Source organism: Camellia sinensis, chromosome 1, assembly GCF_055761805.1.
Source record: "Camellia sinensis isolate YWXY chromosome 1, ASM5576180v1, whole genome shotgun sequence".
In the NCBI taxonomy this organism is placed as follows: Eukaryota; Viridiplantae; Streptophyta; class Magnoliopsida; order Ericales; family Theaceae; genus Camellia; species Camellia sinensis.
The window spans coordinates 27393751-27414237 of NC_138961.1; the positions used below are offsets into that span (position 1 = coordinate 27393751).

At 30.2% G+C, this 20487-nt stretch overlaps 1 protein-coding gene and 1 non-coding gene across 12 annotated transcripts; one reads left to right on the forward strand and one right to left on the reverse strand.

The window, feature by feature from the left end:
* Positions 1–30: 30 nt before the first annotated feature.
* LOC145789395 (sucrose nonfermenting 4-like protein) lies at positions 31–8859 on the reverse strand. Of its 11 annotated transcripts, none has more exons than XM_082874992.1 (7): positions 8396–8663; positions 7775–7863; positions 3672–3869; positions 2425–2514; positions 1955–2092; positions 550–630; positions 31–301 (listed from the first exon to the last, which is right to left on the reverse strand). In XM_082874992.1, the coding sequence occupies exons 4-7, from the start codon at positions 2461–2463 to the stop codon at positions 263–265; spliced, it is 297 nt and encodes a 98-aa protein (XP_082731118.1). In that variant the 5' UTR covers positions 2464–2514; positions 3672–3869; positions 7775–7863; positions 8396–8663; the 3' UTR covers positions 31–262. The 11 variants fall into 11 exon arrangements, with proteins under 11 accessions (XP_082731118.1, XP_082731125.1, XP_082731135.1 ...); XM_082874999.1 differs by having other exon boundaries at positions 3672–3865; positions 8396–8659; XM_082874973.1 differs by lacking the exons at positions 31–301; positions 550–630 and adding exons at positions 1136–1437; positions 1540–1681.
* Positions 8860–20264: 11405 nt separating this feature from the next.
* TRNAH-GUG (transfer RNA histidin (anticodon GUG)) lies at positions 20265–20336 on the forward strand. Its single transcript has one exon. It is a non-coding gene; the product is annotated as a tRNA-His (tRNA).
* The last annotated feature ends 151 nt before the right edge of the window (positions 20337–20487 follow it).

Genomic DNA, 20487 nt, shown 5'->3' on the forward strand with positions numbered 1-20487 from the left:
ATCCATTTCTGTATAGAGCAAGATAGCATATAACAACAAAACAATATCAAATTTTTATAAATTTCATAAATTATGCTCCATCAAATATAACAACAAAGCAACATTAAATTACTCCAACCACAAAATAAACTCCAACTTAAAATTACAAGTTTCCAACTAATGAAAACGAGACTCATTTCCGTCCATTTGTACATTGAAGTCAACAAAAGAAGACGGTTGCACTCCATAAATTTGATTCAAACCAATCTCCATTTCTGCTCATTCAAAAAGAAGTCACCACTATTCGAACCAATCTCCATTTCTGCTCATTCAAAAATACCATATGAAATCAATGATTTAATAGATTAATAGAATAACCTGTTTCATTACAATAGAATAACCTGTTTAATAGAATAATAGAATAAAAGAATAACCTATTTCATTACCAGTTACCCTTTCAATGATGCAAGCTCTTGTATGTTTCATTACAATAGATTATTCAAAAATTAACAATAGATTATAACATATGCCATTGAAAGAAGCTTTAAACTGATAAAACCTCCTTCAAACCTTCTCTTTCAGAGTCACGTTGATGATTCCTATTGGAGATTTAGGTCGATAATGTTCATCCGTATCCACCTCTTCAATTTCCTGGTAAGCACATTGCAGGACATGCGTTCAAACATCAATAAGGAATATGATTTAATGACTTGAAAACTAAAAGCATGACATATCTTTTCCCCCATTAACTTAACATGATCCAACTGGCTTGATATAGTGCCATTTGACTATATTAACGACGAATGCAAGCATCTTCTTTTTTTTTTTTTTTTTTGGCCCAATGTAATGGGCTAAGACGATTGGGGAGCCACCACCACACCACCAAAAAAAACTTTACTAGTTTATCGAGATAACCCATCTAGATATAATGTTTGACTAATTAGCAGTCAAACTAATAGATGGTAACACCAATTCAACTGAAGAATGATGATATTGGATCATTAAATGTTTTTAAAATATGACAATGCATAAAGTAGCAGCCTAAAAGGAACATTTTGCAGAACCAGCAATTTCATGTAAAAAAAATGAATTGAGTGAAAAAATGTGTTCGTTCAATAACAGAAATCGATTATACTGCAATGTCACACTAAGAGAGAGAGAGAGAGAGAGAGAGAGAGAGCATGCAGGCACTTTTTTTATTATAGGAATTGTTCGTGTGTGGGGTGCAAGTCAGGTATACATAAAGGTAAAACTTTAGGCTGAAATATTAGAAAAGTTGATGAGCACCTTCTATCAATATATTAAGAGCATAACTAAGAGTTTTACTGGGACGTAATGCTAACAAATGACCATGTGCTTCTCCAACTTCACTTTTCCATGTACCTAAAGGGAGGCTACCGACCGGTTGTCGTAGAATAGGTAGACAACCAGGATGGTTTTTAAAGTGCCTGCATATATCTAAGTTTTACGAGAAAAAGAGAGAAGAGAAGGTAAGCTATTAACAACATACACAATATTACTAGAGAATGGATCTTTAAATAACTTGACAAAGCCACCCACATTTTAGTATTCCACCGAGGCATGCTATGTGTAACAACAGTGGGCAAGATTCCTCTATTGTTGAGTATATAATGGGAACAGTTGATATCTTATTTTGCAAAATCATCAGAGCCATATCTTTTAGAGACTCATCGGGACCAGCCTGTGGGTTACAGTAAAAGGGCAAAGAACTACAATATTAAAATCTATGAAACGCTACCATATGAGAATATAACCATATATCTCATCAATCGAAAAAATGAAAAATTGAAACATTTATTAAGAAATCTACCACCAAGAAATTCAAGTTTCCTTTACGAAGTTTCATGTGTGTGTTTTGCAAAAAGATGGGGGGAGGGGAGATTAGATGATGGGAACATGAATAAAAGCAAAAAGGCCCAAATCCCCTGAATATTCTGTGGGCAAGAGCACTCACCCATATTAAAGGCCTACCAAACATCAGCTGTGCAGCCCTAAACGCTTCTCCATATTGTTGGGATTTCCCTTCTTTGCAGGCAGATATTGTATGCACTTCCAGTTGTTCATCAGTCAGTGTTGCACGATTTCTATGAAGCTGCAGAAATTAACAAGCAAACATAAATTGATTATCCAAAAAACAAATATCTCAAGAAGAGAGCATGACATACATTGAATTACAAGGGATGCAAACAACAACATAATAATGAAGTCATATCTCCAAAAGATAAGCAATGAGTTGCTAGTAACTGATTGTAGAAGTCAAATTGTCAAAATTGAACTATTGACCAGCTAACCAAATGCATGCACCATCAAGAAAGATGGGAGCCCACAGAAAGAATGTGCAGTGTAAAAGCTGTCTGCAACTTACAGGTTTATGCTAGAATAAGCACCTAATTCTGGCTAGCAGATAAGAACATGCATTAATACCTCCATCAATATCAAAATGAAATCAGAAGCAGTCAGCATCCCCGAAATTTGTCTACGATTGCTATCCTAGATTGGCACAACAGCAAGTCCCTGGGAAAAAAAGAAAAAAAAAAAAAGAAAGAAGAAATAATCAACATGGTTAACATAAAAGAAAAATGAAAGCATTGATGCAAACAAGTTGAATTCCTTGAGGGAGAAGAAAAAAGAAAAGGAAAGAGAGCATATATATAACCTTATATACCCTATAGTTGGGTCAAATATTGTTGGGTCAAATATTGTACTAAATTCAGTAACTGCCAAACATATTTCAAATCGAGGATAATGAGCATTCTGACACCTCCGGGTGGATTTGCTTGCCAGTGGCCATCCATCGATTACTAGAACATAGATAATTATAGACACGTTGCATGTACAATATCTCATTAGCTGTTTGGTGACTCCTCTTGTATTAAATGCCTCTATTCTTGGATTAAGTTGGGTGTTGCAGAGATCAGCAGATAATTTCGAAAGGATAGTAGTTGAAGGTCTGTAATCGTCCCTTTTCACAAGCTTCAGAAGCAATACTTTTTTTCTTTTCTAATGTACCTGAGGAGAAGAATCTAAAAACTTTGAAGACAACAAGATCTGTACAGTCTTAAAATTGCATTTTCCAGATATCGTCTCTCTTAGATCTAAGTCCTTTGTCTGTGATTTTGAATCAATTTGGTAATGGTATGGGTGGAACCATGAAGCGAGAGGCATGCCTAGCTTGATCTCTAGCCAATCCAGTGTTGTTTCTTTCTAATCAATACATTTTCCACCATAAATTATCAAATGATCAAGTTCTCTACATTTTGGACAACACAAACTTCATCTAAATAACAATGGTCTCCTGCTTAGATTCTTGAAGTAGCTAATTTTGATCCCTTCCTTTGTGGTTGGTGTGAAGACTAAATAAAAGGTATGCCGAAGAGAAAAACCATTTTCCACTGCACAGATCTAACATACAGGGGCATGCTGGGTACAGAGTGTCAGGACCTTCAAGTCGTATGTATTCAAGATATACAAAATTCAAAAGCAACAGACTTCTAGGACAAAGTAGGCATGCTCAAAGAAGATCAACAAGCTTCCACATAATATGGCCCCCAAAATGATATCTTAGAATCTACTAAATGGGATTGGGAAAAAAATAATGATTCATATTGGTAGCAAAAGAAATATGTAACCATATTATAGAGTAACTAGCAATAACTATTTTAAATACCCACCTAAGAAGGAGCGGATAACAAGACAGCTTCCAATGAGGCATTTCCCTTCTTTACACTGCTCAAATCATGCATAAAACCCCTAGCGATGCCTATGCAAATTCTGATATTTGAGAATGAATCCTCGGGTATTCTGAAAGAGATGTAATCAACAAGCCTTTGTTCACGTGTTTTATAAGTTGTGACAGCCTCAGAAGCTTCCTATAGAGGAAAAGAAAACTGTTAAGAGTAATTTACTTGTAGGGGCTAAACATAAATTACTAGGCAGGCATCACCAAGGCACAATTATGATAAAATCTAATCTCGTACCATATCGCAAATTGAACATATGGACATGCCTCTGTCATTCGAAAACTATTCATCATCACACAAAAAAAGGGTATTGGACCAAAAGTTTCTTCTCAGATAGCATAAACAGGCAGTAACACAATTTCAATGAATTTGCACTCTTATTAGTTATTAGTGTTTGTGCAGAGAACATATGAAAGACTCATAAAACATATCGAGAAACCATCATAAAAAATGAACCAAAGATGTAAATTAGCAACCAATCCAAATATGGTTCCCCTTTCTCCAAGTTAATATCCTGTCCTTCAGAGAAAATGTTCCAGTTATGAGATTCTCCTGTATTAAGTGGTGGTCAACTAAAATGTGCTTGAAGCTGCTACAATTGCGATAATAAAGAAGCCGGATCATCACGCTCTATATTAATGATTTAAATTTACTAATCGTCATGCCAATCAACATCTCATAAACATAAATGGCAAAATGGGTGGATTGGGGCCCACACCAATTGAGGATGTGAGCCCCACTCCCATTGTTATGCATTAATCTCTACATTAATGTGACCAGGCCAGGAGTTCTCCAATGGACTTAACTCCATATTTGCTAAAAAAGACCAGTGCCTTTTAGTTGTCAATAGCCAGTACTACCTATGAAGAAGGGTTCGACCAACTAACCTCTTCTAAACAACAAGAAGTCGACCAATTATTCCTACTGCTTAGCCATTTTTTTGAAGATCTTGCCCTCACCAGGGTTGAAGAATTTTCTGGCAGCTTTCAAAGTTTTCTACCACTAGCAGCAAGAATTTTAGATCTTGACCAGCTTCAAATCCTCCAAGACTTCATGGGTCAACTTCTCCAATACCTTTCTTTCATGACATAATTTAAAGTTCAGATTGAGGTTGCTAATGCACAAATGGCCTTTGTAAGGCAAGTTTCTCACACATTGGCCAGTGCTGCTGCTTTGCAAAGAAAGTGCCTTCATCAATGAGAAGAAGGCTTCCAATATTGTACAAATACAACAGTTGCAAGCAGAACTTACTGTAGCTGATACCTAGCAAACTCTCTTAATGAAGGAGCAGAGTAATATTAATCAACAAATGGACCAGTTGTTGGCAAAAGATGGCCCCATTGCCCTTAGAGATGTCCAAGTGAAGGCCAAAAGAAGGGCTAGCTTTGTAATTGTTCTTCAAAGGGACTGAGATTTTTGTATTTATTTTTTCTCTTTTTTAGAATAGACATTAGAACTTTTTTTGTGTTTAAATTTTATAACGAAAAGAAAAAATTTTTATGCATGTCTTCTTACTTTATGCTTGTCTAACATTTTCCTACATGGTTGGTTAATATTTATTTAAATATTTACTATTTATAACTTTCCTATGTGGGACCCCTTCCAAGGATGCAAGGTGATAGGCTCCTCCTCTAAGGACCTTAAACACCTTAAATGGTCTTTCCCAATTTGGGGACCACTTTCCAAATTTTGGATCCTTACTGCCTATAGGTAAGATAGTCTTCCACACCAAATCCCCCTCTGAAAGTATCTTAACTTTTATCCTCATATTGTAGACTCTCTCCACTCTTCTTTTTTGGGCAACAAGATAGCTATAAGCCATAACTCTTTTTCCTCTAAATCTTGTAACTCAACCATCATGGCCTCAGTATATTCATCAATTGGAATATCATAGTGTAAGGCCACTCAACTAGATTGGACAATCACCTCTCAAGGCAACATTGCATCATGGCCATATACCAATTCATAAGGTGTAGTACCAGTACTGTTTCTCTTGGAATTTCAATAGGCCCACAATACATTAGACAATAAATTGTGCCAATATCTAGGGTTCTCCTCAATCACCCTTTCCAAATTATTCTTTATTATTCTATTACTCAGCTTGCCCATTAGGCTGAGCATAATAAGGTGATGAATTGAGGATTGAAATGTCATATTCCTTGGCAGATTCACTAATCTCTTCCCCATTAAACATAGTTTCCTGATCAACAGTAATCGATTGGAGTAGACCAAATGTATGGATTATATGCTTTTTCACCAAGTCAATTACATGCCCTTGGGTTGCTACCATCAACGGCACTGCTTCCACCTACTTGGTGAAGTAATTAGCTACCACCAAAAGGTAAGAATGCTGTTTTGAAGAAGGAGAAAAAATTTGCCCAATCAAGTCCATTGCCCATCCTTTGAAAGGCTATGGCTTTATCACTGAATGCAAACCAATTGCAAGGACTCTTTGAAGGCTATCATGCTTTTGGCATGCCTGACATCTCTTAGCATAGGCCATACAACCCTTCCTTACTGTAGGCCAAAATAAACCGTACCTGTTGATCATTCACCTCATTTTTTCTCTAGCTTGATAGGCACCACATATGCTTTCATACACTTCATCCATTACTTTCATCTGTTCATTTTGGCTAATGTATAATAAGGTCATACCATCATGGGCTCTATTGAATAAGTCATATCCCATGATGACATAATTCAAGGTTTGATACTTAATCTGCCTACTAACCTTCTCATTGGCATTTATAAAATATTTGATCAAAGGATGTCTCCAATCCTCTTTTGCCACTTCCAAATTCATTACTGTCACGAAATTTCTCTTTTGGATCCTAATTATTCTTTATTGGAATCCTTTAGGAATCTTTAAACAAGAAGCCACTTGAGCCATTTCATTAGCCTCATTATTCTCCAATCGAAACATGTGCTAAAATGTCACATGGCTGAAGAAACTCACCAACCATTTAACCTCAACTAAATACTCTTCTAAGGCCTTGTTAGTGCACTTGTATTCACCTTTAACTTGCTTGATAACCAAATGTGAATCACCAAAAACTTGCAAACTAGTGATTATGAATTCTATAGCCAATTCTAAACCTATAATCAAGGCCTCATACCTAGCTTGATTATTTGATAAGACATGTCGTTCATCTAACTAGTAAGAAAATTGATGTACTTGCTCATTAGTGGCAACAAACACAACACCAGCTCCAACCCCTTCCTTAGTTCTAGAGTCATCAAACATTAGTCTACAAGGGGTGTTTTCTATACAATTAATTTCAAATAAGTCCTCATTCATAGATGAACAAGGGTGTTTAGCTAAGAAATCAACCAAAGTTTGGCCTTTTACGACTTTTTGAGGGACATACTTGAAACAATACTCTATTAGAGCCAACAACCATTTGTCTTGTCTTCCCCTCATTATGGGTTTAGACAACATGTACTTGATCACATTAGTTTGTGCCACCACAAATACTTCTAAGGGGAACATGTAATGCCTTAACTTAATGGCAGCAAAGTATAATGGCAAGCATAATTTCTCCATTGACTTGCTAATTCAAATGATAGAGCAAGCAACAACGAGGTGGAAAAAAGGCATGATTCCAATCATATGCAAAGAAAAATACTGCAAATGGCTACCAGTTATGCTCTTGTCTCTTAGAAACATCAACAAATTATAGAGAAGGAAACAAGGAAAGTAAAAAAGAAAAAATGTTAGTGGTAAATTCTACTTACAATTTTTTTTTTTTTTTCTTTTCAAACTTGTTCCAGTTTTTCTTTTTAAATTTTTAGGATGTAGACCTAGAAAGCAAACTATTTTTACTCAAAATTGGAAAAAATTTAAAATAAAATAACGTATTCAGGGTTGGTTTGAGTAAAGTGTAGAAAATTCATATTTGAGAAAACAAAAAGAGAACAAGAGCATAGCTGCGAAGCAAAGAACAAGAGAGAAGGGCATTGAAATTGATTTCTGTCCGACTGTCTCTGTATCAATAGAATTTGGGTAAAGTAGATAGAGAGATAGAGAGAGATACCCAGCGAGAACATCGAAGTTGTTAGCAACGACCTTGAGGAAGCTTCCAGCTCCAGATCCCATCTCCACCACTCCACGATCTCACTCTTTCTGAATCAGAAGAAGACGATAGAAACTGTTAAGAGTGAGTGAGGGTTTCGATCGTCGGTTTGTGAAAGTGGTTCTTTTCTGATTAATTATGAGAAAAGAAAATGATCTTCCAGGAATTTTAACATTTGGATTGGCGAAATGTTAGTGGTAAATTGCTATAAGATTTTAGGGGTTTGTAATGGCAGTAAGACAGCCTTGGATTAACCAATCCAAGTCCAAATCCAACCAGGTATCACAAGGTAAAAGAGGACCTGTTTTTAATATAGAGGAAGGGAGAGAGAGAGACCGAGATCGACAGAGACGGAGAGACCGAGATAGACGGATCGACAGAGAGATCGGCAGAGAGAGAGAGACCGAAATCGACGGAGATCGACAGAGAGAGACCGAGGTCGACGGAGATCGACAGAGAGACACCGAGATCGACAGAGAAGAGACAGATCGACAGAGATAGACCGAGATCGACGGAGATCGACAGAGAAGTGACACAGATCGACAGAGAGAGACCAAGATCGAGAGAGAGAGAGAAAAAAACCTGCAACAGCGGCAGTGGTGATTTGCGGCGGTGGCGTGCGACGGTGGCCAGCGATGGTTGGGTGGTGAGCGGGAGTGAGGTTTGGTGGTAACTGTTCTGTGTGTGTGGGTGAGAGACAGAACAGAGAAACCGTTGGTGGTAACTGTTAAGTGGTTGTCCAAAATGTTTACTCCTTCTGTGTTTATGAACCTTGAAACGAAGGCTTACTCCTTTTTATGGTTATGTTGTTCAGTGGTTGTTCCAAAATATTTACTCCTTTTGTGTTTATGAACCTTGAAATGAAGACTTACTTTTTTTTATGGTTATGTTGGTGGTAACTGTTCAGTGGTTGTCCCAAAATGTTTACTCTTTTTGTGTTTATGAACCTTGAAATGAAGACTTACTCCTTTTATGGTTATGTTGGTGGTAACTGTTCAGTGGTTGTCCCAAAATGTTTACTCCTTTTGTGTTTATGAATCTTGAAATAAAGACTTACTCCTTTTATGGTTAGTGAAATTTATACGTTTTATAAAAATAAAACTTACACATTTTGTGAAGTTATTTACATCTTTTTTGAAATAACTTACACTATTTTTGAAAAGTTACTCATTTTGTATAAGAATTTTTGACATAACATTTATACTTTTTCTTCGAACTTACACCTTTTATGGAAGCCCAACTTAAAACTTTTTCGGAAGTCACTTATACCTTTTGTGAAAAAATAAATTCATCAAATTTATACCTTTTGCTTAAGCTTATACATTTTCGTGGAAGTGCTTATATTTTTTTTGAAAAGTTACTCCTTTTGTGTAAGAATTTTTGGCATAACATTTATACTTTTTCTTCGAACTTACACCTTTTGTGGAAGCTCAACTTAAAACTTTTTCGGAAGTCACTTATACCTTTTGTGAAAAAATAAATTCATCAAATTTATACCTTTTGCTTAAGCTTATACATTTTCGTGGAAGTGCTTATATTTTTTTTGAAAAGTTACTCCTTTTGTGTAAGAATTTTTGGCATAACATTTATACTTTTTCTTCGAACTTATACCTTTTGTGGAAGCCCAACTTAAAACTTTTTCGGAAGTCACTTATACCTTTTGTGAAAAAATAAATTCATCAAATTTATACATTTTTCTTAAGCTTATACATTTTCGTGGAAGTGCTTATATTTTTTTTTGAAAAGTTACTCCTTTTGTGTAAGAATTTTTGGCATAACATTTATACTTTTTCTTTGAACTTACACCTTTTGTGGAAGCCCAACTTAAAACTTTTTCGGAAGTCACTTATACCTTTTGTGAAAAAATAAATTTATCAAATTTACACCTTTTGCTTAAGCTTATACCTTTTCGTGAAAGTACTTATATTTTTTTTGAAAAGTTACTCCTTTTGTGTAAGAATTTTTGGCATAACATTTATACTTTTTCTTTGAACTTACACCTTTTGTGGAAGCCCAACTTAAAACTTTTTCGGAAGTCACTTATACCTTTTGTGAAAAAATAAATTCATCAAATTTATATCTTTTGCTTAAGCTTATACCTTTTTGTGGAAGTGCTTATATTTTTTTTGAAAAGTTACTCCTTTTGTGTAAGAATTTTTGGCATAACATTTATATTTTTTCTTTGAACTTACACCTTTTGTGGAAGCCCAACTTCCGAAAAAACTTTAAGTTGAGCTTCCACAAAAGGTGTAAGTTCGAAGAAAAAGTATAAATGTTATGCCAAAAATTCTTACACAAAATGAATAACTTTTCAAAAAAAATATAAGCACTTCCACGAAAAGGTATAAGCTTAAGCAAAAGGTGTAAATTTGATGAATTTATTTTTTCACAAAAGGTATAAGTGACTTCCGAAAAAGTTTTAAGTTGGGCTTCCACAAAAGGTGTAAATTTGAAGAAAAAGTATAAATGTTATGCCAAAAATTCTTACACAAAAGGAGTAATTTTTCAAAAAAAATATAAGCACTTCCACGAAAAGGTATAAGCTTAACCAAAAGGTGTAAATTTGATGAATTTATTTTTTCACAAAAGGTATAAGTGACTTCCGAAAAAGCTTTAAGTTGGGCTTCCACAAAAGGTGTAAGTTCGAAAAAAAAGTATAAATGTTATGCCAAAAATTCTTACACAAAAGAAGTAACTTTTCAAAAATGGTGTAAGTATTTTCACGAAAAGGTGTAAGCTTAAGCAAAATGTGTAAGTTTTCGTTTGTTTACACCTTTGGTAAGTCAACTCACAAAAGGAGTAAGTGTTCATAAAAGGTGTAAATAATTTCACAGAAGGCGTAAGTTTTCAGAAAAAGGTGTAAGTTTTCAGAAAAGGTATAAGTTTTTACAAAAGGCGTAAGTTTTCACAAAAAATGTAAGTTTTCATAAATCAGTTACGCCTTTTTCTGAAATTACTTATGCCTTTCGTGAAAATATATGCCTTTTGTGAAAATTTATACATTTTTTGTGACCATCTACACCTTTAGTTATATAATATATTATTTTATTAATTTACCTGGAAAGTGACCTGCTTAGCAGGTCACCAATGTGTAAGTTTTCAAATATTTTGATATAACCTAATACATATAAATGTGTAAATATAAAATAAAAGAGTGTAAGTGCCTTGCATACCATATGCAAGGCACACATGAGAAAAGTCCTTGTGTTTATCATGATTTAAATAATGTCATTGAGACTTCATTTGTCAACTATATATTTTAGTCAAAAAATTAAAAAAAATTATTATAAATTATCATATCACTCCCTCTATTTTTCTATATGTATTTTCATAAAAAATTAAAAAATTATTAAAATAACATATTTATAAATTAGGCTAGAGTTAAATCCATTGAAAGAGGGAAAAAAAAGAGAATGAGGCCCCGTTTGTTTTGGGGTATGAGAGGAGGATTGTGATTAGGATAGCTGTGCGCCCCATTTAATGTGTTGTTTGTTTACAGAGTTGAGGAAGAGACTAATAAGCCGAAGGGCTTAAGATAGGCCTTGCAGATGGGATTCGGATGGGTCTCCAGGACTTGGTATTAGAAAAATAGTCCGGCGGACCAGAAATTTTTTATTTTTATTTATTTTTTATATTATTTTTTACATGTCGGACATTTTTTTTAACATTAATGTTAAATTTTTTATATTTGTTGTTAAGTAAAAATTATTATTTTATTTATTTTGTTTTTTTCTGAATTTTTTTTATTTTATTTTTATTTTTTTAAATTTTTTTACATATTGGGGATTTTTTTTAAAACATTAATATTTAATATTTTTTTATTTATTTTATTATTTTATATAAAAATAATTTAACAATTATCATTAAAATAAATACAATTTTACTTAATTTATTCACTATCAATCCCTTCACTATTAATCCTCTTACTATCAATCTCCACTATTCTAGGTAGGAAAACAAACGGAAGGGAAAGAAGAGAGGGGTCAGTCGGAGTGGAGGGCACACCAATTTATAGGGTCCTTGAGAAGTTATTAAATGCTGCAAGGACACAACTATGTTGTGTATCAACTCGAATATATGTTGGAAATTAGCCGAAAAACAGGAAGTTTGGCAATTTGTGATTGGCTAGTGATATGATTTCGGGGTGTCCACAGAGCACCAAATAATTTTCCTGTCTGATCTGTCGTTTTCTCAAGCCGGAAGATGATGAGCGGGGGTGTGGCTCACGTGGTCAGTCAATGGCACATTTTGAAAAGATGATAAAAAATAATTTTTTGACTTTTAATTAAACTTTAGATTTTTTTAGATAAATAATTTGGGAAGTTGATATAAAATGACTTTTGGCTATTTTCATTAATAATTGTTTATAATGTCAAATCATAATAAAATGATCAAATTATCTCATTTAGTTTAAAATATTTATAACTTCACCCATATAACACATTTTAATCCATGATGAGTAGAATTGTAATTTTATAATTGGCTAAAAATCAACTTCTCAAATGAAAAAAAATCAAAAAAACTAATTTTTAACTTTTATTACAAACCAAAAAAACAATTAAAAGTCAACTTTCCAAAATAAGCCAATGTACTGAATCCGGCTCACCAAACCGGAAGGAAAAACCAAAGCAAAAATGCTTAGAGACCTAAAAAAATCTACTAAAAGGTATACCAAATATCTGTGACCCATATTGTGCGGATGTTATACCCATACGAAACCTTCGGTAAAATTTTAAAATTTTTTAGCATTATTCAAACCAAAAAGGTACGGTGTGTGGACCAAGGATTCTCTAGAGTAAAATTTTTCTAAAGTTTTTACATTGTGCGGTTGAGATTTACTGGCAAGTCTCATCAAATTTTTTTTTATGTGACTTACCAGTAAATCTTAACCGCACAATGTAACACTCTAGGAAACTTTAGGAAAATTTCACTCTAGAGGATCTTTGGTGCGGTGTGTGAGGTTTTCTTCAGCCACGTCAGATACAACTCACGGGGAGGTAGGGAACAGTGGAATTAATGGGAAAGTTATGTGGCGTTTTAAAAAGTTGGTAAAAAATAATTTTTTTTTTGATTTTTTTTGTGTGTAAAAATTAAAAAGTTAAAAAGTTAGTTTTTTTTAATAAGTTTTCAAATTGTCCCTATATATTGGCTTATTTTAGCAATTAGAAAAAAAAAATTATTTTTTTAATTTTTTCTTTTTTTTAAAATATATATAAAAAAAGAAAAATGATGTGATTTAAATAAATCAATAAAATGATTTTTTTCTTAGTTGCCAAAATAGTGGGGGGTGTAGAATTTTTTATTTTTTTTATTTTTACAAAAGAGTAAAAAAGTTCATGATTTTAATTATTAATTAGTAGGTAACCCATGCGATACATGGGAATTTATTTTTAAATTAATTTTGATTCTTGATACTTTATGTTTAGAAAATTTTAATAATTGAAAGTCAAATACAAACAAATTTATTGACGACTAATGAATTTGTTTGTATGTGACTCTATGTAAAAAACTCATAAAAATAATTTATTTCAAAATTATTAAAAAAGAATGTACTCTCAACCTGAAATCAAATTTACCAAAAACTCGTGAATTTCACTCGTATCAAAATATTTAAAAATAAAAATTAAGAAAAATTTTATAATATATAAATTATGACTTAGTTATAACTCATAGTGTATTATATTATGATATGTGTTACAGAAGAATAATATTAATTTTAATTTAAAATAAAATAAAATTTAATTTTAATTATTTATTTTAATAATCTTAACCTTATCATTCTATAAAAGTATTACTTGAATACTTATATATAATAAATTTAGTTAAATTATTTATTTATTTTGATAATTTTAGTTCTATTATGCTATAAGAGTGTAATTATTATATAATTATTTTATATGATTTATATTAAATTATAAGATAATAAAATAAATACCCATTTTGATATTAAAAATAATATTTAAATTAGAAAGATAATTAGTAATATAAAACTAAAGGTGATTCTAATTATTTATTTTAATTTCTTTTATATTTATTTGAAAAATAAAATATATAGAAATAGAACTATACAAAATTTATTTATTTGTATATTGAGACAGTTTTTATTTCAAATATCATAATAATAATATCAACTATATAAAAAATATTTGATGAAATATATGAAAAATAAGAATTTCTCAAATAGAATCCATATAAAATTAGTTATTATAATTGAAATTGAATTTGTATAGAACTTTGTATATAAATAGAAAATGCATATTGATGTGACTTTTTTTAAAAAAAGTAAGCCTTTAGAATGTGCCACATAAGAAAGTGAAAAACACTAAAGAAAATTAGTAATATAAAATTGAAGGTGATTCTAATTATTTAATTTTATTTTTATTTGAAAAATAAAAATATTTAGAAATAAAACTACACAAAATTTATTTAAAAGATTAAATATAAATATTTGTGATTGGACAAAATACATAAATTAATTATGTAGAGAATTGATTTTTTCTTTAATATTTTTTTGAATTATTCATATATATTGTACATAGGTATATAAAATTTAAATTAAATATAAATATTTTGTAATAAATAATTTCATGTTAAATAAAAAATTAAATATAAATTAATATTAAGATATCAATAAGCACATTATGTCTTATTTATTTGTTTATTTGTATATCATGATAATTTTTTTTTTCAAATGTCATAATAATAATATCAACTATATAAAAAGAAGTCTAATGAAAAATATATAAAAAATAAGTATTTCTAAAATAGAATCCATATAAATTTGATTGTTATAATTGAAATTGAGTTTGTGTAGAATTTTATATGTAAATAGAAAATGCATGTTGTTGTGATTTTTTTAGAAAAAAAAAAAAAACTTTTAGAATATGCCACACAAGAAAGGAAAAACACTATAAAATTGGTTATTATAATTGAAATTGAGTTTGTGTAAGACTTTATATGTAAATAGAAAAAACGTGTTGATGTGATTTTTTTAGGGAAAAATAAGTATAGAATGTGCCACATAAGAAAATGAAAAATACAACTTATATATATATATATATTTATTTATTTATTTATTTGTAAGAAAAATTTAAGGTAAAGTACCAATAAATTCCAAATTTAGATGTGTTAAACCATTTAGTCATGCCTTTTATTTTGTAGACTTAAAACTCTCATTCCAATATTAATTACATAGAACCCCATGAAATCAGCACGCGAGATGTATGTGTGAGGGGGATAAATGTAGTTTTTTAGTGATGTTGTAGTTACGAAAATGTTCAAAAGCATATTATAGCATTTTTTTGCTTTTTCTCCATCTCGAACAAAATGGATGATCAATAATGGAAACTTCTGGGTTTCTATCCCAGTGTTACAACGTTAATCCTCATCTTGTTTGATTGCAAGACATGATTTGGCAACGTTAAACCTAGAATCTACATTCCCTAATTAACATTATACATCCCCTCAAATCCGCAGAAAATCAAAAATCCCCTTGTAGGTTTCCATCCCAATGTTCTAACGTTGATCCTCATCCTGTTTGAGTGCAAGGCCTACTTTGGTAATGTTAGACCTAGATTCTACATTGCCTAATTAACATTGTACATCCCCTCAAACCCTAGCAAAGATGAAAACCCCGTTGCGGCACATTTATAGAGTCGAATCAACATGGACACTAAGACATCTGGATTTACGATTAACGGTGAGGACGTAACGTCGGTGAGAAACACCCTAATTAAAATTTACCAAAAAAATAGGAATAATTAATCCATAAGAAAACACTTAAGACTGATTTAACTCCATATAAGATTTATGAGTAATTTTTTCAAAATTTAAGCACCACACTGATGTGTAATTTCTCTTCGAAATTTAGAGATTGTTTGAAATGATCTAAAACTTATTTTGAGAAATAGACAAAAAAAAGAGTCAATTTTTAAGGTATTTTTTTAAAAAAATATATGTAAAAAAAGTAGAGAGGTGATATGACTCAAATAAGTTAATAAATTGACTTTTTTTCTAGTTGCTAAAATAGATTTACATAAGTATATATTTTGATTTTTTATAAAATGATATGAAAAAATAAAAATAATTTTATTCAAAAAATAAAAAAATAAAAAATATACTATTTTAAGAGATGCCAAATAATTCCCAATTCATAGCCAGCGAGGAAGTGTTTTGAAATTTTGCGACACTACTATTGATTAAACCTATCTGCCACGTCATATACACATACACTCTATTCAATTTCAATCCTAAATATTTGAAATTTTAGGACACTACTATTGACGAAACTTATCTACCACGTCATGTACACCTACACTATATTCAATTTCAATCCTAAATATTTATGAAAAATTATTAAGTATTTTTAGAATATTAGGTGATCATACTTTCTTATTAATCACCATTCATTATATCCCCTCATATTTATTACTTTTTTTTTTTTAGAGAGACTCATATTTATTACTTACTCAACATAAAAATTAATATTTTACATTTTCCACCAATCATACTATCATGAAACACTACGTGACCACACTCCCAAATTATCAAATAATCATCAATTATTTATTTGTCCTTCTCACTCTTACCCAAAAATCTCAACCATATTTCGGTTTCATTTTTTTAGTTAAAAAAATAATTTATTAAATATAAATAAAATTACAAAAAAAAAAATGTTAATTTGATTGGTACATGCTTTTCTATCCGATGAGCTGGTGTGGCGTTCCTTTTCCTGATCTGACGTCTATCATAGATTTGTATAATTTTTTACCATGGCTGTCTATGTTGTAACTCTTAATTCGAGTTTAATATTTTTCTACTCACTTCAATAAACTAGGTCAACTTTGAAACAATAATGTTAGATACACCACATGAGTGTAAATTTTGCATTTATGTGAATAATTTGATAAATTTATTGATAATTTTGTTAGTACCATTTTACATTTTGAAATATCTCATTTTTATAAGTTAGTGGGTCTTTTCATCATATTATGGGCGTGTTTGATTGGGGGATTGGAGGGGGACTATCCACTATTTGGATTACAATCCAAATAGTGTTCTTTATCCGCCGTTTGATTTTTTTTTAGTCCGCCGGACATGGAGTCCGCCCGGACTCCATGTCCCTCATATGGGGGACTATTGTGTCCTAGGGGGGGTGGGATAGAATGTGGGGACTATTCATTGTTGGGATTAGATGCGAACATGACCATTTTGACCCTCTATTATTTAATTATGTATTATATTTAATAAAATTCAATAAAATTTAAATGTCTCAATTTAAAAATAAAATAATTTTATTTAACTTTTTATTGATGCTTTATTTATTTAAAATTTTAAAATAATTTTTTATAGATATATTATTGATGTTTTATTTTAAAATTTTGTTTATAATTTATTTAATTTCATTATTTAAATTTTAATATGTGTTTTATTTAAAATTTATTTAAAATTTTAATTAAAAAAATAATATAAATTTTTTATACAGGTTATACAGTATTTTATTAAATCAAATTTAGTGGTTATTTATTTATTTAATTGTGTAAAAAAATAAATTTATTTAATTGTGTAAATAAACAAACACAGTAAAGTTTTGCATGTAAAAAAAATAATAATTTGTTATACAGTAATGATTTAAAACAAATTTTATTGATATTTTATTTATTTATTTATTTAATTTAAAAAAAACGAATTTATTTAATTAAAAATAATTAAAATATTAAAGATATGTTTAATATTGCTATTACTTAGTAAACAATTGAAAAAGGGTAAAATAGTCTTTTGTTCATTTATCCTATCCAGTCCGTCCAACCAAACGTTGGATTCACATAGTCCTATCCAGACATCTAATCCCATGAAAAAACAAACACAGGATACATATCCAATCCGACCAAATAGTCCGGGGGATTCACAGTCCCAGGACTCAAGTCCGATGGATTCTAATCCCCCATTTTCCAATCCGTCCAATCAAACACACCCTATATATTTCTTTGAACATACGTTTTGAGTATTATTATACTCCTTTTATTTATTTATTTATTATTACTGGGAAAATAAACGCTGAAAAAAACAATAAAAAACTTCTTAAAGAGTGACGATGATGAAACTGCACTCACGAATACCAATTTTAGCTTCTTGCTTGGGATGACGATTATTGGAGTAATTAAAATAGTCAACAAAAATATCAAAAATTTAAATAATTAATAAAATAAAATAAAATATCACATTTAAATTATAATTATTTTATTTTTTTCTTTTACAATAACTAATTTAACTATAAAAAAAAAAAAAAAAATTATCCCAAACAACATTTTTTCCGTCATGTTAAAATAACTAAAAATACCCATCTTAAACTAGCACTTCTATAATTTAGTTGAGAAATATGGTATCAAAGATTTGATGACATTTTAAGAATTCAATCATAGCGGTCTCAGTACTTTTAATTTTCAGAAAAATAGCTTTTTCTATTGAACTATCAACATTTATTTTTTTGGATAAATTACACTGACACCTTCTGAGATTTATATTTATTACATTTTTTCCCTCATCTTTTGAAAATTATATTTTTTTCTTGAGATTTAAAGTTTCATTACAGATTCCTCACTCAGCAATTTAATTTTTTTAAATACCAATTTTGTCCTCATTGGGTAAATTACATTGACATTCCTCACATTTTTAAAATTACAATCCCCTCCCTAAGGTTTAAAGTAGCATTACCAATTACCCAATTTGTTAGTATTAGTTGGAAAAAAATTCATTGAAAAAAAAAATTAGTTGGAAAAAAAATTAATTGAAATTTTTTTGTTGTTAATAAAATTTTTAAAACTTTGTTTAAAAACCAACGTAAACTCATTTTTTAAATTTACGTTTTTTCTTCAAATTTATAAACTGAGACAATAATTTATAAACCAAAAAAATTATCAAACAAGTTTTTATAACAGTTTTTAAAATTTTTGTAAATATAAATTGAAAACTGAAAACGAAATGGTTTACCAAACAGGTCTTAAATGGTAAAAATGTCGTAAAATTAACAAATAACTAAATAAGTTACCAACGTAAGAAATGACTTATCAAAAAATTCCTAGGCCATGTATGGTTTGATTTTTAGAATTTTTTTTTAAAATTAAAAATTAATTTGGTTAAAAAATAAAAAATAAAAATAATTATCATTTAAGGGTAAAAAATAATTATCATTTTAACTTTTGGGTATGTTATATACATACGTGTGGCTGTTTCAATTTAATTTGTAGAAAATTATTTCTAACCACTCGAAAGATAAAAATTATATAAAAATGATAATTATTTTTTTATTTTTTATTTCTTAACCAAATAAATTTTTAATTTAAAAAAAAATTCTAAAAATCAAACCATACATAGCTTAAGAATCTTTTGATAAATCATTTTTTATGTTGGTAACTTATTTAATTATTTGTTAATTTTACGACATTTTTACCATCTGAAGCCTGTTTGGTAACCATTTCGTTTTCAGTTTTTAATTTATATTTACAAAAATTTTAAAAACTTCCATAAAAACTTGTTTGATAATTTTTTTGGTTTATAAATGGTTGTCTCAGTTTGTAAATTTGAGAAAAAAACGTAAATTCAAAAAATGAGCTTATGCTGGTTTTTAAACAAAAATTTAAAAATTTTACTAACAAAATTTTTTTTCAATGAATTTTTTTTCTCAACTAATACTAACCGAGGAGGCGCAATTGGTAACGCTACTTTAAACCTTAGGAAGGGGATTGTAATCTCTAAAATGTGAGGGGTGTTAATGTAATTTACGTAGTGAGAGCAAAATTGATATTTAAAAAAATTAAATTGTTGAGGGGGGAATCTGTAATGAAACTTTAAACCTCAGGGGGAGATGTAATTTTCAAAAGGTGAGGAAGGAACTGTAATAAATATAAATCTCAAGAGGTGGCAGTGTAATTTACCCTTATTTTTTTTTACCAACGTGACTATAGGTATGGATTTATCTTGTTAATAAAAAATTGGGTCATTTGTTTCGTATATATAACAAAGTTGATTGATTTTGGGTAATATGTATATATATGTACATATATTATATAAAACATACAAATTCAACAAATTATTTTTACTCATATGTATATGCAATAATAAAAATTGAAAATAAATTTTATTACAATAATTTGATAGCTAGCATCAACTTATTTATTTTTTGATATAAAAAAAATATATATATACTCCATATATCTGTTAGAGAGTATTGTTTCTCAACATCACATAGCAATTTACTAGAGACCTCACCATACATTTGTTAAGGTCGAAACTAAGGTGTCACCGTGTGCTCTGGACGGTGAAGAGTTATAGTAGCTAAATAATTAGGAGATTTGAACCCAAGAATTGAGCAAGGAGATCTGAGTATTTATCCTCTAAACCAACCACATTATTAAGTCAAATAAATTTTAAATTTAAGAATGAGAAACAAGAAGTGGCTGTAGTTTAGTGGTAAGAATTCCACGTTGTGGCCGTGGAGACCTGGGCTCGAATCCCAGCAGCCACAGCGGATTATACTTTTTCAATATTTTTTTGGCATATTTTCTTTTGGGTAAATTATACTTACACCCCTTAAAGTTTGAGTTTAATACATATCACTCCTAACGTTTGGAAAATTATACTAACTCCTATCATTGTAATTATTTACATGAAATAAA